Source organism: Triturus cristatus, chromosome 5_2, assembly GCF_964204655.1.
Source record: "Triturus cristatus chromosome 5_2, aTriCri1.1, whole genome shotgun sequence".
Lineage (NCBI taxonomy): Eukaryota > Metazoa > Chordata > Amphibia > Caudata > Salamandridae > Triturus > Triturus cristatus.
In genome coordinates, this window is record NC_140588.1 from 395,779,240 (window position 1) to 395,797,005 (window position 17,766).

Here is a 17,766-nt window from a genome sequence, read left to right on the forward strand (position 1 = left end):
GAGCGCCTGGTACTTGCACCGGGGGCCGTGAGGCTCAGGACTAAGGGAAGAACCCAGAAAGCCACAGAGTGGCACAGGAGTGACCTGGCCAAGGGAATCGGCCAAGGAAAGGCTCCGCGTTTGCTGCATCAGCCTGGCAGCAGTGAGTAAAGGCCAGCGGTTACTCATAGGGGGCCGAGGGGCACCTGGGAATGCGATGAGAGAGGGTGGCAAGGCCCCGATATAGTGCACACATGAGGCGTCGGTCGTGCCTGACCCTAAGATGGCAGCTGCAGAGACGAGACGAGTGAGGTGGGAGAGAGAGCCCTGAAGGGTGAAGCACCAAAAGTCAGCACTGGGGCAAGACAACACAGAGGAGTAAAGTTGCGGGGCATACACATTTGAGAAGGAGGGACTAGCACCAGGGAGCTGCACGCCTGACCCTAAGATGGAGGCCAGGGGCAATTGAAACCTGACTACACATGCAGCAGAGTTTGTAGGCCACCTCAATATGACAGAAGGAGATTCCTGAATATTGGGCAGCCAGAGGACTTCTCTGCCCATGATCAAGAAGCAAGGGGCCGCACCTATGCCACCTAAAAAGTCCACAAGTAAGGTCACACATTTCTTCACACCGGTGGAGAAGAGGTCTGCACAAGACAAGGGGGACGGTGCTTCCATCAAGGCACATACTAAGGACGACCTCATGGCTTCCCTGAGGGAATTCATATCCGAACTACGCGTGGAACTGAAACTGGACATAAAGGCCTCAATGGAACAACTTAAGGCCGACCTCACTGAGCGTATGTCATCCCTTCAACAAGACGTTGACTCCATCGGCACGAGTATTGGAGGTGGAGGCCCAAGCACATGATCTTGATAGGAGAACTACGGACATGCACAAGAGAGTTCAGGACTTGCAGTCCCAGCTTAAACAGGCCCTGTTAAAAAACGAGAATTTGGAAAACAGGTCACGGAGGGACAATATACGAATTGGGGACCTGGAGGAAGGAGCAGAAGGGCCGGAGCTGGAGTAATTTGTCGAGGGTCTTTTCGCGGAAATAGTAAGCCCACATCTAATGAAAATCAAAATAGAGACAGTGCATCGTGTGGGCGCACCTCGGTGGGAGAAAGAAGACGGACTTAAGATGTTCTGGTCAAGCTACACTCCTTTAAAATTAAGGAAGCAATACTGCAAGCAGCCAGGAAGAAAGACATGATCGCCTTTCAAAGATTTAGCTGTATGCTGTATCAGGACCTCGTGCGGGCCACCCTGAAAAGACAGCAACTCTTCCTGCCTCTGACAGCAAAATGAAGAGCCGACAACATCAGATACCGATGGACATATCCGTTTGGTCTAGCTTTTGAACTGAATAATAAGGCACAACATGTCACAGATCTGGAGAGGGGCCTGGAACTCCTGGGGCTCCCTCCAGCAGAAGATTCAGAGACTCAACCAACCTTAAAAGATGGAGGGACCTTGCGCACATCGGCTTCCCAGTGGCAAACAATCCCAAGAGGGAGACAGACCAAGACGTAAAATGGATTTGACATTCGATGACACCACGGCGACCTTGGAATAACTCAACAGAGATCTCCTAAGAGAGACCGAAATGGACAAAACAAACAGGCCGAGAGAAATGTGAACTGAGATACAGGGTGGGCCGCACCTCCTAAGGGTCTCAGAGCGGATAAAGACAACACACAGACACATTACATGTGCAACAGAGCAGAGACAGCCCAGGTGGCGGGCCTAGACCATGGGGCTCACCAACGTGCCCGGCATCACGAAGGACTGTATCGCTGGCGGCCATCGGGCCCTCCTGCAAAGGTTTTTTCGGGTTTGGGGGTTCCACAGTGTGGGGGGGGTTGTTATGGGGGAAGGTGGTGGCCGTACAAAGGTGTTACTCAGTCCACATCACAATGCCTCAACGAGGAGCACCTGGACAAAGGAACAAAGGGGGGAGGCCATAGGGAGCAACAAAGAGGAAGTTGCTGCATGCTTTAGGCTTAGAGAAGGACGGGAGGAAAAGGGGATATCTCAATATGACGTTTAGTATAGCCTCCTGGTATGTTAAGGGGCTGAACTCCCCGTTCAAGCGCCAAAAAGTCTGGAAATAATTAATAGATCACCAAAACGATATAATGGCACTCCAGGAAACTCACTTAAAATGGGCAGATGAACATAGACTCAGACATAATAGCTACTCCCTAATATACAGATCTTCCGCAGGGACTAAACAAAAAGGGGTGGTCCTCCTTTTCCACAACACAACTAAATTCCAGACTGAAGGCATGAAAACGGATAAGGACGAAGAGTGATAATGGTAAAAGGGAAGCTGAGGGGGAGGATGTGCACATTTGTCTCGGCCTATACACCCAACACAGGCCAAGCCGCGTTTGTGACCTCAATGATGAACATGCTAGGAGGGTTCGCAGAGGGTCTAATAGTTCTTATGGGGGACTTTAATATGACCTGGCAAGCAACAGAGGAGAGCACACATCCACACAGGGTGCCCACAGGTAGTTTCCCCAAAGGACTGAAACAGACCTTCCACGCGGTGGGCCTCACCTACACTTGGAGGTCAATCTATCCAACCACAAGAGATTGCACTTTGTTCTTGCATGTACACCAATCGTATTCAATACTAGATTATATATTCCTCAGCAAATGCCTCATGGGGTCCCTGCAAGATGCAAAAATACACCGATTACCGTTTCAGACCACTGTCTAATTTCAGTCTGCCTGAACTGGAGCAGCCCCACGCCGGGACCAAAAAGATGGTTCTTTCCAGCCTCACTGACTAGGGACAGACTGCTCAGGGATAAACTGAGAGGAGCAATGAAGGAATACTTTCAATTGAATCAACCAAACTCTACCACCCCCTCAAATAACCGGGATGCCTTTAAGGCAGTGGTGAGGGGTAAATGCATCGAATTGAATGCCACATTCAATAAGCAAAGAGCAAAAGAGCGTACAGCACTAGAAGCCGAGCTTGAGGAAATTGAAAACGAGCACGAAACGGACCCCACGCTACTTCTACAATGTCAACTTAGCACCCTAAACGGGAAAATCAATGCGATTTACACCAATAGGGCGATATCCTATGCCCAGGGGAATAAAGTGGGATCCCACCTGGTGAGACAACTTCGGGAAAAAAGGGAGAAGGAATATATAGCAGGGATTAGGGGAGACAGGGGACACATAGAACTCTCAGACAAGGGCAAAGCGAACATATTTGGTACCTTTTACAGCTTTCTCTACCAAGCAGGGGCCATGGACCCGATGGCCCAAATCAATTATCTAGAGAACGTGTCTCTCCCTATGGTCTCTATGGATTGGAGAGAGCAATTGGATGCCCCCATCACTGAGGAGGAGGTGACACAAGCTATAACAGCGCTGAAACCCAATAAATTCCTGGGACCGAATGGCCTGACGGCACATTTTTATAGAATATTTGCCCCGGAGCTCATTCCCCAGATGACTACTCTTTTTAATGCAATTAAGACAGGCTCAAAAGTGACAGATTCTATGGCTGAAGTCAGGATAACAGTGATACCGAAGGCAGGGAAAAACCCTCAACTTTGTGCCTCTTACAGGCAAATCGCTTTGTTGAACTTAGACGCTAAGTTATACTCGGCAATACTGGCAGCCAAACTGGTAGACCTGATGCCAGACATTATACATCCGGACCAATCGGGCTTCCTAAGGGGGATAACGACCCATGATAATATTCGCAGAATGCTGCATCTGATAGAGAAAGTCTCCAAACACTAAGTCCCCGCGATAGTGATAGGACTTGACGCAGAAAAAGCTTTTGACAGGGTAGACTGGCCCTTCATGTTCCATACATTGGAAGGATTTGGATTTGGGGACCCATTTATTAATATGATCAGAGCCAACTACGCACACCTATACTCATGAGTGCAGGAGAATGGAGTGTGCTCCCAGCCATTCGATCTACGCAGAGGGACGAGTCAGGGGTGTCCGTTGTCCCCATTGTTATTTGCCTTAGGCATAGAGCCCTTCGCAGTGCGAATCCGAGCCACCTAGGAAATTCAGGGGACAAGATTCTGCGGTGAGGAACACATAGGGCCCGATTCACAGAACTAACTTAAGACAAAATCCTAAACTTACTACCATTTTGGTATTCACAGAAGGCACTTACTCGTTTTGGTATTCACAGAAGGCACTTACTCATTTCGGTATTCACAGAAGGTAGGAGTCCTAACTTTAGGACTCCTAAATGCCTTCTGTGAATACCAAAAGTCTTAAAATTAGGATTTTTCTCAGTTTAGTAGTAGTATAGTTAGTACTCCTAACTTTAGGACTCCCAAATGCCTTCTGTGAATACCGAAAGTCTTAAAATTAGGATTTTTCTCAATTTAGTAGTAGTAAAGTTAGGACTCCTAACTTTAGGACTCCTAAATGCCTTCTGTGAATACCGAAAGCCTTAAAATTAGGATTTTTCTCAGTTTAGTAGTAGTATAGTTAGGACTCCTAACTTTAGCACTCCTAAATGACTTCTGTGAATACCGAAAGTCTAAAAATTAGGATTTTTCTCAATTTAGTAGTAGTAAAGTTAGGACTCCTAGCTTTAGGACTCCTAAATGCCTTCTGTGAATACAGAAAGCCTTAAAATTAGGATTTTTCTCAGTTTAGTAGTAGTAAAGTTAGGAATCCTAACTTTAGGACTCCTAAACTGAGAAAAATCCTAATTTTAAGACTTTCGGTATTCACAGAAGGCATTTAGGAGTCCTAAAGTTAGGACTCCTAACTTCTGTGAATACCGAAGTGAGTAAGTGTCTTCTGTGAATACCAAAATGAGTAAGTGCCTTCTGTGAATACAAAAATGGTAGTAAGTTTAGGATTTTGTCTTAACATAGTTCTGTGAATCGGGCCCATACTGTCCCTGTTCGCAGATGACATCCTGTTGACCATCACCTCCCCCTGCTCTTCAGTATCCGCTCTCCAGGAAGAGCTGAGTAAATTCGAATTTGTAGCAGGGTTTAAGGTAAATTTGAATAAATCATCCCTACTAAATATTACCCTGCCGGAAAGAGAGGCATTGCTGCTGAGGAGGGAGACCCCATTTCACTGGGACAAGCACACCCTCACATACTTGGGGATCCAGGTCATGCCTCACCTGGGAGGGCTATTCAAAGCAAACTATCCACCCCTCCTACTCCAGATACAACACAATCTTAAACGCTAGAAACCTCTATATATCTCTTGGCTAGGACAGATCCACGCCATGAAGATGACAGTGCTGCCAACGTTTTTATATTTATTCCACGCCCTTCCGATCATCCTAGAGCGAGAGTTTCTCCCTAGCCTAAGCTCACTTATTACGCGATATATATGGCAAAATGGCAAGGCACGCCTTCCGTTTCACACTCTCAGAAGGCCGAGACACGAGGTTGGAGTGGCCGTCCCAAATTTCGATCTCTATTACAAAGCTGCGCAATTACGGGTGATAGCGGAGTGGTCCAAGAGGGAATCAGACAAACACTGGCTGCACATGTACAGGGCTATTATGGGAAGGACAATCTGGGATGTGATTTGGAAACGGAAAAAGTATAGGCCACCGAACGCTTACCTAAGCACGCCCACGCGGACTACGCTCAGGGTTTGGGACGAGGTCACTACAAGACAGAGGTGGACAATGTTCCCCTCCCCATACACTCCAATTCATTTTAACCCAGAGTTTCCCCTAGCACTGGGGGAAGGGCCATTTGATGCATGGAGGGAGGGATGGAGGATGTATAATGCTATTGGACTTCTTTCACAACTATGACATACATTCGAACAATGTCAGAGGGACTTTAAACTAAAACCAATGAACATTACCACTCCCTCCAACATAAGCACTGGCCACTCCACCCACCAATAAGGGAAGCAGCTACACGAGACCCCACACCAGTGGAGTCCTTCGTAAGGAAGGTGGGTGTTATGAAAGGGGTGATATAATTCCTGTATGGCCTACTAGTATCCATGCTTCATGATCCATGACTGCATGATATCGCCAACTGGGAGGGCACATTGGGGTGAGACGTCCTAGAAAAGGAATGGAAACACCTATGGTCAGATATAGCGAAGAATAACCACTCGCTTGACCTCAGAGAAGCACACTACAAAACGCCTTTCAATTGGTATCTATTCCCATCTAAGCTTAAAAAGATATTGCCAGAGACCTCAGATTTATGCTGGCGAGGGTGTGGCTTACTGGGAGACTTCTGCCACATATGGAGGGACTGTCCCATGATTAAACCGTTCTGGGAGGAGATTTTGGCACAGATGAAAGACCTGCTTGTCTATCCCATCCCGACTTCTATAGAAGCTGTCCTCCTGGACCTTAGAGATCCATTGCTCGAAGACCAAACAAAGGCAGAAAAAAGAAGCACCAGCACGGGCGCAATGGCACACTTGACTGTGGAAAATACTTACCATGGAAAGGTTGGCACATATTTTTAGGGATGAGTACAAAAACTTTGAATACAAATGAGGTCCACTAGTGACTTACCTCATAAGGGGCTTGCAGCTAGCAGTATGTCCACCCACGTTGAGAGCAATGCACCTCTTCCGGTTCTAGTAGAAGGAAAGGCCTGTCTCCAGCTCCATACAAGTATCTCTGACGGCCACAGTATCAACACATAAGGCCGGTGACCAGAACCTATGAATCACCTCCAGAGACATATGATACTCTCAGAGGCTGAAGCATCACCACCTGAGGGGGCTGTTAGTGGGGAGGAGTTAAGGGAGAGAGAGGTATATGGGTCATGGCTTTAATAAGCAGTAAATGTAAAACAAGATTACAGTGAACAGAGGGCATAGAGGGGTCACTTTGTTTTCTAAGATAGAGAAACCCACAGAAGAAGCACCTGGGTTCCCTGTAGACAGCTGGTGGAAATGTGGGAACAAATGTATGTAACTTTGACTCTATGTCTGAAGCATTCTTTCAATAAAAAGAAGTTTTATCCAAAAAACATTAGAAAATTAAAATATATATTATATTTTTTTAAATAGTTGTATATTATATATGTGTATATAAATATACATGCATTCATATATATGTGTTTGTGTAAATAAGTTTGTCTTTACATATATGTTTAATTACTACTTAAAAAATATTTAATTTGCATTATATTAATATTAAGGTGCCTGCTACACAGTGCAGGGATTTACAGGAGGGGGCCCTAGGTACCCCCTCAGCCCACAACCGTATGCCACGGAGGCAAGGGGGCCCTGTTAGAAGCCCCCAAAGTCGCTTACCGGCAGCCTTTCTGTGTCTGAAAGGCCGGCAAGGAAACACTTTGGGAAATCAACATCATAATCCCGACGGCGGAAACGCCATCCATAGGGGACTACGGTGGTGTTGCGTTTGGCAGGAAGATTCCGAGAGCCAGTCAGAACAGCTTCGGAATGACCAGCTGGTTTACGTTCCGACCGCTGACATCGTAATTGGGTGGTCGGACCGCAAACCGACCGTGTCAGTTGGAAAGCCTTCGACTGCGGTCGGAATGCTTCCGACTGACATTGTAATCAGCCCCTACATGTTGAATTATTTAATGTTTACTGTTTTTAACTATATATATTAAAAAAAAATATTATTGTATATATTTTTCCGATATTATTGTAAGGCGACTTACTATTAAGTATAGAAAAACAATATTTTTGTGATCGATATTTTTGAAACGATGTTTCTGTACCACAAAATGTATGGTTTCGATATTGTGACAAAGATCCCCATTTTAGCTAAAAGCCCTATATTTCACATGTTTTCTATAATAGATCCAGCTTTTCTAAAAAAAATTAGGAAAATAGATCTATACATAAACAGAATATTGCAACCAACTATATAAAATAGAATTGGGAATGAAATGGTAAACTGAAAAATTAGAATTCAAGTCAATCCTTTATTGTGTTTTAGGAGTATAAAAGGGAATGCTTCAAACTATGCATGTCTGAGGGGACAGCAGTCCACTCTCATCCTATCTCATGAGCACAGATTATAGATTTTGAGAGAGCTGACGTACATCACTCTTTTCTACATGGGGTCTAAATTTAGTTCCTGAAGCTTAACAGCAAAAGTATTATGGCTCTGATTACGAGTCTGGCGGTCCACGGACTTCCAGACTCACAGGGGCATGACATGGCGGTATTCCGACTGCCCTATTACAATTAGGACGGTTGGACCGCCATTGCACTGCCACAACTGCCAGGGATTAGAGATCCCAGGCAATGGTGCGGCAGTCTTGAGGTCATTAAATGCTTGGGGGGACCGCCCCGGTCCTGCCAAGCATATTATGAGTTCCCTCTCTGTCACGGTTTTCATGACGGTTCCTCCTTGATGAAAACCGTGGTTGAGAGGAAACAAAGCAGGACCTACAGGGCCTTCTGTTGCCTCAGGGCCATGCTGTGCCCCCCTGTGTGCATACACCCCAAAACCTGCACGGCATGGACTACACCAGTCCATGCCGTGCAGGTACTGCCTTTCACTTTCCCTTTTCGTGGGAACGCCAAAGAACCATTCACCAATGACTGAAAAAGTAATAATCTGGTGGTCGGTGTGCACACGTGTTTGACGGTGCATCGGCGGGGCTGTCCCACACTGCCTAACTCAGAATCAGTACCTATATGACTTCACCGTGAAACTAATAGCAGGCCCTGCATATCACTGTATATGGAACACAGGATTCCTGGCATATCACATGAACTGTAAACAAGGGTCAAAGAGCAACAGGAAGCAGAGGGAAAGAATAGGATAAGTATCAAAATTATCTTCAGTGACACTTGTGTGTATGTGTGTGTCTTATGTGATTGCATATTTATAATGTGGTCGCCCATTCATATCTTACAGCCAAAATAGTGGGATTTTTGGCATATTGTGGGGATCCATAACTTGATGGCACAGACCACAGGTAAACAATGAGGGCATAGTGGAGATAATTCTGGCTTATTCTATGCCTTGATGTAACATGATGTCCACCTTTGATACTGCAAGCACTGAAATAATGGTGGTACAGTCTGTATATTGTGGACTTCCATTGCATAGATGTGCCCACTTCCAACCCTCTGTATAAAGCTTTCTATGAGATAATGGAATTCGTTTGTGGGGTGTTATGCTTTCTTCGACCCAGTTTAATCTGCTTTCCAAACTGGAAGGGATCCCACTGATAAATGAGCCTGTAAAATGTCTAACTCTGCTGTGTATGGCGTGAGGGTGTGGAATATGTGTTTTTATTTCTGTACCCTGCCCACAGAATTTTAATGTATGATTTAGAATCTACTTAGAAGGGGCAGAAGGGGCAGAATCAAAATCGAAATAGAATCGAAATATGAATTCAGGTGATATAGGCAATGGAAAATTAATTCAGTGTAAATTCAATGCCCAGTGAAATTGTGTTTCATGAGCTTCCTGTATCACCTATTGCTGTTGTAGGGAAATCATGTGGAAAATGCAGTATTTTGCTGCCATTGTCTCACATATTCACTGTGTGCCGTGCCAGCGTGATCCTCTCTAGGGGTGCCAGAGGTTCACCAGCCCCAAGAAAAGAGCATAAGCATTTCAAGAGTTCTCTTTCAGAATCTGTGTCCTATTAGCACGTTAATTGAAAATTGTCCTGAATATTCATTATTTGGCCTAAAACACCTCTCCCTGTTGTTAAGAAAGAAAGCGTTATTTATGGGCCACCACTTTCACAGGTCACCAGGCCCTAATCTTCGAAAGGTAGCCAAGAAATTATTTCAACAGCTTTTTTTTCTTTAAGATGTTTACATTTCGGTTTTTTCACTAGTGTTTTGGACTGCTTGGGGTCAACGGAGCAGGAAAGAGTACAACATTTAAGATGCTAACTTCGGACATTCCACCTACAGCAGGCAAAGCGGTGATTAGAACTCCATCTGGGTAACTATTTTAAACACCTTTTCTAATGCTATCATAAAAGACTCTTAACTATCAAATGATATTATGTGGCGTTGTGAAATGTAAGTTTAATGTCTGCTTTTGTAGCTGGAGATCAAAACCTTACTGTCATCGAGTTAGTTCGTTTTTGGGAAAGACCTACAAATTAACTCTAAATAGATTTTTGTATACATATGTATCGATATATAATACAAAATAAGATCTGTCTTAGTATGTGGAAATATGGGCGTCTAGAACTAGTATAGATCATCAATCAATGGGTTGGAATCTAATTTGTTTTTTCAGAATGATGGTTAGTTCTGCAGGATTTAAACAGTGCTTGGTTTCACTTTCATACAAACCCTGCTGGCATTGAATAATTGCTTGATTTACTCCATTAGTTAGATACAACACTATTTTTGAAGAAGTTCGACATGATTTGGAGTTGGATGGTGATGAAAATTGCTATCTCTATGGTGGAGGGAATTCCCTTTGGGGATTTAGAGTTCATTGTATTTTCTTTTTACTTCCCTTGCAGTGTTTATTTGCACCAAGATCCTATTTAACAGCCTGCTACATACTTTAAGGGTTTTCTTGGTTTCGGCAGCAGGAAATCAATATTCATATTTTTGTCTGTGGGGAAAAATAGCACACAATAAAAATAATACTAAAGAGAGTTGCTGACTTAAAATATGATCAACGAACCTTGCTGCTTCAAAACAGCACTAACCAACTGCACAAAAAAGAGCAAAGTAGCAGAGACATTGACATTTAAAGCATGGGCTGTGAGTGACCTCAAACAGAGATGTAAGGCTATAGGAGCAGTACTTCAGCATATTTGGCAGTGGTAATTTTATTTTCACTGGACTGCTGCTGGAATGTGCTGTTTTTGACAAACACTGTAGAAAAAATATATTATTGTGCTATGTTGTTATTGTGTTGTTTTGCGTTGTTGATGTGTTATATTCTGTTGTGGTGTAATGTTATTGTGTATATGTTGATGTGGCGTGTTGCTGTTTGATTATTTCAGTGTTTTATTGTGCTGTTGCTGGGCATTTACTTACATATATAAGAGAGAATAATACTGTTAGGAACCCACTATCACGATGCAGCGGAAAACAGCACCAAACACTGCACTACCGCGAATCTATAACTTGAGCCAACCACAAAATATTTATGTTCCCATAGCGAAACCAACAAACGTGGAATGTTTTCAGAGCTGGATACTGACTGAATACAATGTGCCTGTCTGGTAAACTTTAGTAGGACTGGAAATTGCTTTATAACAACCCTATATATCTTAACCTGCATGTCATGCATTTTGTTTATCAAACCAAGGCGGTGTGTACTATGTACTTATTCAAGTGAATTAGGAATTTCGGATCGGATATGGCCGTGGATTGCAACTAACTTTAATGGCGAGGTTGTATGGAGTGTTTTATTATGTTGGAGAGACAGATCAATGTCTTTTATTTCACTCCCGAAGGACAAGGAAGCAGCTCATTTTTATACGTTTGACCTTGACGCCAGCGAGGCAAGAAATACAACGAGACAGAGTTATGTTCTCTCAGGGCAGCAAATGGACTCCCTGAAATGTACTTGAACGGGAGGATGTTTGTTTCCGTTTCTGACTTTGCAGTACTGAGGGACACTGCCAAACCACCAAGCCCAAAGCAGCGAAAACAATAAAGGAAATAATCTTTAAAAACTTTAGGCCCAATTGTTATCACAGTCGCGTACTTCTTATTTAATTAAAAACAAATTAAAAATCAGTAAGCAAATATTGTTTCCGTGAAACTTCTAAAAAAACACAACAATGTATTTCGAATGCTGCATAAATTCCTGTGCAATTTACAGATCACAGATCCCTATGCGCGTTGGAACACATCTATCTTTAACCACCGAGAGTGCGTGGTTAAACAAGTAGGTAGTATTAGGGTGGGTAATAGCAAGAACTAATCTAGCAGCTTACAGAGACAGTTGCAGCTAGCAGTGTAAAAATGGCTATCAATAATTTTTCTTGTGTTCAGGGGCGGCTCCTCCACTAGGGCAGAGGAGCGTCGCCCCACTGCGTTATCGCAGTGCGAGAAGCAGAAACATAAAATAGTAATAACTTCCCATTATTACCATTTTACGCTTAGATGCGGGTGGGCGGTGCTGCTTTGCGAGCAGGGGAGGAGTGGTGTGCCCACTCCTGAGGGTGCAATGACTGTTTGCTCAGCCCTCTGATCAGTCCTGCCAATTATCACGTATCAGGCGTTAGACTAATGCATTTCAGTGTGGTGATCCGCACCACCGCACTGAAATTAATTGTCACGCATTTGCATAGTACCTCAGCCTCCCTAGCGCTGCCTAAACTATATCATGGAGTGAAAGTGTGCCAGCTGGCAGCCCACCTTACCTGGCGCGCACGCGCTGTTCCTGCTGCAGGCTTGGGTCTTGCAGCAGAGTTGATGCTGCCATTAGGCTCGCTGCACAATGCAACAATGTTTCATCTTGATTTCCGCGTTTCGGCTCTCACACAGCCTGACGTTGCGGTAGTGCCCAGGCCAGTCGGATACATCCATTAGTCTGGCACCGGGGGGGAGGGGGGATGACACGTCCTGCTTGAGAAGGCGGGGAGTTTGTTTTGGGATGAAGCTGCTTCAGCTGGCAACTGGTGTGCTGGCGCCGCCCCAATTTTAGCTCTTGCAGCACTGCTCGGGCCGCTATCGATTGCTGTCCCACGGTGAATTCAATTATTCATCACCAAGCTCAGCTTCACGTCATGGAGTCAGTGACTGGCAGTTGCAGTGGCCGCCAAGGACAATCTGTCACTGATGGATAACAGCAGGCTTCAGGACAGCCGGCTACTGGACTAAGGAGGCGGGCAGTAAACCTGAACTGCCACGGTGACTTGCAGTCCGCTTGCTTAGCAGAGTCGATGCCTGCAAAAGAGTCAAAGTAAGTACCAGCCACCGGAGTGTGTGTATGCTTATCCGACCCAGCGAAAACAATACTTGCTGAATATTTGACTAAACCCATTTGTTCATAAGCAAGCCAAAATATGTGACAATCATGATTTACATACAAAATGACAAGAACATTGATGCAAACATTAACAAATGCCATAAATCTGCCTTTGTATTTAGATGAGTTTCGATGTGTTTTTTCAATGATTGGCGGGTTTTGTGCTTGTAAGTGTCTTTGGGGGAAGCGTGAAAGATTGTGAGAAAGTTCTGTACATTCATCATGGAACGTCCGCTTCATGCCCCCTCGCTGTGTTTCTATGACAAAGTAGCTCCTGTTGTGCATGGATCCTTTCTTGGACATTTTTTCTCGCACCCTGCTGAGATTGTGGTGAGTGTGTTATTCAAGTCTCAAACGGATATCAAGTACACCCATAACAAATAGAAGTTTTTGTTCTGAGATAGTTTTGAGCCAATCATTGCAGCGTTACAACTGAAAATACTGGCACCAAAATGTTACATGCTTTTGGCTAAAGCGCCATTCTGGCTGGAAAAGCAGGGGCGTAACACAGGCCCCGCATCCCCCGCAGTGCGGGGGAGCCCCAAGCTCCAGGGAGCCCCTTCAGCACTGCACTTTGGCCGAGGAGCTCCTGATAGAGTCCGGAGGGCGCCCCTCCAAGTACCTTGCAGGGGGGGCCCCTCAATTATCGTTACGCCACTGTGGAAAAGTCAACTTGGCAACTGTGGTCTAAACTGCAGAGGTGGGTAAGAGTAAAGGCCTGTGCCAGTAACTCTTTTTATAATAATAAATGTGGAAATCCTAATCCAAAGATGAATCACGGCATGTGTGCCATCAGGACTGAGCATAATGTTTACCACAGAGCTGGCTGGTCACCTTCCTCAAAAGAAAGTGTTCTGAAAGTCAGGTCAGTGAGACTAAACTATCAGCCTAGCTGTGGCCTAAAAGAGTGCCTCCCATGCTCCACTTTTTAATGCAGCCCTGCTTACAGCTCGTGGTCGGCGTCAATCGAGTGACTCTGCAGCTGATTATAATAAATTATGAATGCCTTCTAGACTGCTTCATCTATTTTCTGCAATTTTGGCTGCAGTCTGATAAATTAGTTGTTTAACAATTATTTCTTATGCTTTGAAGCAGTTAACTTAAACATTTTCGTTGCTCAAATTGGTGTAATTTCTGATATTTATGTTTCCCCTTCATTGCTTTATTTTGCTTGCGAGCAAGTGTCACTCATAGTCGCTGAAATGTCACTCATAATTTCACTGCAATTATGAAAATGTCACACATAACAATCCGAAACCTTGGCAGCTATGTCTGGGGCCGCCCAAATATGTCATGCGCACTCTTGCCCATTCTCCATGCAGGCTGTAATGCAGCCTACATGGAGTGAATGGCATCCCTGTAAGCCCCTGGCTGGGCGGCGTCCCCTTCAATCACAACACTGCCATTGCAGCATTGTGATTGGCTGAGGGGAGGGGAAGGAGGCTGCCTGCTTCCTGTTCCTGGCGGAGGCAGGAGAGCAGGAGCAGGCGCTGAGAAAAGGAGGGACCCGGCTGGTGGACAAGTATTTTTATTTATTTATTTTTAAATGAAACCAACCCCCTTCCCTGCGCGACTCCCCGCCCCCACCGGCGATTAATGCCAGCCACGATTGCTTTTGTTACCATGATGGTGTTAATATTGTAAAATTACTATTGTTATTATTATTATTTATTCTAAATCCAGTAATTCACTGCTATGACATAGCAACAGTTGACAAGAGGCCTTGTTAACCACTGTGGGTACGCCATCAAGGATTTCCAAGCTGCTCTGGCTGGGTTCTGCGAGAGTCTGTCAGTGCAGCACTGGAAAGCAGAGAGCACAGCTTTTTGAGGGAAGGGAAAGGAAGGCCAGAGAGTGGTGAGGGTGCAAGCCAGACCCTGCAGCCAATCCCACACTTGACCCAAATATAGTGCGTGGCGTGGGGTTGGCTGCCTGCAGGGCTGGGGCCGAGGCTTGGCCACAGGGCTGTTTTCCTAAAATGAACAGTGATGAGCAGAAACATGCATATCTTGTGCACACTATAAGTCATTACAGTAAAGCTAAAAACTCTCTGCATTCTCTTATACATTCTGATATACACCATAACTGATTTGGGGGTGAATAACAAGCAAAGTGGCTCTTCTAGTTTTTACTATAGCAGCCATTTTTGGTAAGTGCTGATTGTTCGGTTTTATCTTCTAGTTTTTCTGGGAGATTGGATATAAATGGAGGCAGCTGCATGTCTGCCTGTATCTTTACTGTCTTATTTCTCCAAATCAATGGAGAATGTAATAAACAATCCACAACTTCAGCGTTATAGAGATTCAAAAAATTCCTTCCATCTACTCAGGCTGGTTTCTGCCCCTGTTATTGCACTGAGGTTGTGATTACCTGAACTATAGACAATGTGATATATATCATGGACAGCAGAGGATCATGAGTTCTGCTATTTTCGCCACTGCCATTCTTCTTCAGCGGGACTTAGAATGTGGAATAACTAATTAAGCACATTACTGGCTTGAGTCCTTTATCTCTGGAAGAACACAACAAACTCAGTTGGGCTCTTTCGGCTTCTACTTCATTGCAGTGGTTCTTTCCTGTCCACCTTGATATTTAAAATATGTGTCTAATCTCTGGCTAAACTACTAAATAATCAAAAGATCACTACCTACATTTACACTCATGACACACAGATCCTAATCAATCTCAAAGAAAATGGAATAACATCAATGAATACTCTTTCTACCATTCTTACTTGTATCTCTAATTGAATTGAAGCACATTTTTTAAACACAAGACCACTAATGAGGAAATCCTTCTAGTTGGCAATTCTAGCAACCAATGGGACAATACCGTATGGCCTCCCCAGTTATGGGACTGTCCCCCACTTGTCCCTTGGTACACTAGCTTGAGTTCTGATTTGACAAGAACCTTAACCTAGATCTTCCAATTTCCAAGTTCACCCAGCCCTGTCTATATCAAATACATGATTAAACAAAGAGGACTAGCTTAAGTTGACCAAAGTGTTACAGTACTCAAATTAGTTCTGTCACAGGCACCTTGTTGGTGTATTCATGAAGCCCTCACCCACCAACCTAGTTGGTGGCATGCTTCATCATCGGGCCCACCCAGTGACACCTAGTATGTCCCGGGTGTGCTACGACGCCTGATTGCAGCGGAGCTGGTATATTGCTGAGAGTGCAGTGAGGTTGGGTGAGTTGTGATTTAAAACGGCTTGGTGGTGGTCCCAGTACCCGAGGGTAAATTAAATTTTAATAACTGGGCCGTCACCAGCGGTTAAAAGTAAGGCTATAGGACGCGTGAGGGTGGCGAGTTACTGCCCCCTGCGTCCTTCAGATGGTCGACATGTTTCAGCCAGTGCCTTAGAGTGTTCTGGCTTTCCTCAGGACCGTTTTTTTAAAAAAGGTGTGGTGAAATAAAACAGACTTAGTGTTGTGGTACAGACTATGTGATACACTCACTAAGGCGTTTTTCTATATGTGAGAGGGGGACAACAGGTACAAGGCAGGCACTGACCAGAAAGACTGGTCATCCCCTTACCGCTTCCCTCCAGGAAGCCTTGGCTAATAACCCAAAGCATATGCATGAGAAGGGAATCCCCCTCTCACATATAGAAAAACGCCTTAGTGAGTGTATCACATAGTCTGTACCACAACACTAAGTCTGTTTTATTTCACCACACCTTTTTAAAAAAAACGGTCCTGAGGAAAGCCAGAACACTCTAAGGCACTGGCTGAAATATGTCGACCATCTGAAGGACGCAGGGGGTAGTAACTCGCCACCCTCACGCGTCCTGTAGCCTTACTTTTAACCGCTGGTGACGGCCCAGTTATTAAAATGTAATTTACCCTCGGGTACTGGGACCACCACCAAGCCGTTTTAAATCACAACTCACCCAACCTCACTGCACTCTCAGCAATATACCAGCTCCGCTGTAATCAGGCATCGTAGCACACCCGGGACATACTAGGTGTCACTGGGTGGGCCCGATGATGAAGCATGCCCCCAACTAGGTTGGTGGGTGAGGGCTTCATGAATACACCAACAAGGTGCCCGTGAAAGAACTAATTTGAGTACTGTAACACTTTGGTCAACTTAAGCTAGTCCTCTTTGTTTAATCACATATAAACCCTCGGGGACTCGGACTAGCTAACTAGTCCTCTCTCTCCCTCTTGTTACACGCATATATCAAATACATCCCTTAAGGTGGCTGGTTGCATCTTAACTTCGCTCATAAATTTAAAGTGGCCAGTATTTCTTCCCAATCGCGCCTTGATTATGCCAACTCTGATTATTTGGGGTTCCCTCTTGAAGTAATAAATCAACTGCAAAAGATCCAAAATGCCTGGTCCATATGTTGCACAAACAAATTTGTATCAGTAGCTACCCACCATAAGCAACATCATAGGCTGTCTATAAGGAAGCGCATAATGTTTAAAACCTCCTGCATCATGTACAAGAGTTATAAAAATTGAACTCCTGTCCTATTTGCCAAAAATAGTTAATAAAATATGTTCCTTCCTCTAATTTAAGATTGGCTTCTAAACAGAGCCTCAAGGTTCCCTGTTTACAATACACAAAATGGAGAGGCTGCTCCTTTCGGATTTTGGGAGTAATCCCTTGGAATTCCATTCCTATTGAAATCCATTGTCTACCATCATTGTTGCATATTAGGAAGACCTTAAAAACCTGGTCCTATCATAATGGTTAATAAGCTTCCAATTCCACCTTGTTCAGCTGTATCTCTTTGCGCCAAGAAACTCCATTAGAAGTGACAATGCGCTATACAAAAATTCCCAAATAAATAATTCACAAAGGCGCTGATGAGTACATGAAGTAGTCCTACAGAAGTACTTCTCCATTTGTGAATTGA

The 17,766-nt window shown here is 44.5% G+C and overlaps 1 protein-coding gene across 1 annotated transcript in view; it reads left to right on the forward strand.

Annotated features, from left to right (window-relative positions):
* The window catches only part of ABCA13 (ATP binding cassette subfamily A member 13), a 2,655,493-nt gene that overhangs the window by 2,099,104 nt on the left and 538,623 nt on the right, over nucleotides 1–17,766 (forward strand). Inside the window, exon 50 of the mRNA XM_085606362.1 lies at nucleotides 9,778–9,887. Coding sequence (XP_085462488.1) covers nucleotides 9,778–9,887 — 110 coding nt within the window. The remainder of the gene's footprint in view (nucleotides 1–9,777; nucleotides 9,888–17,766) is intronic.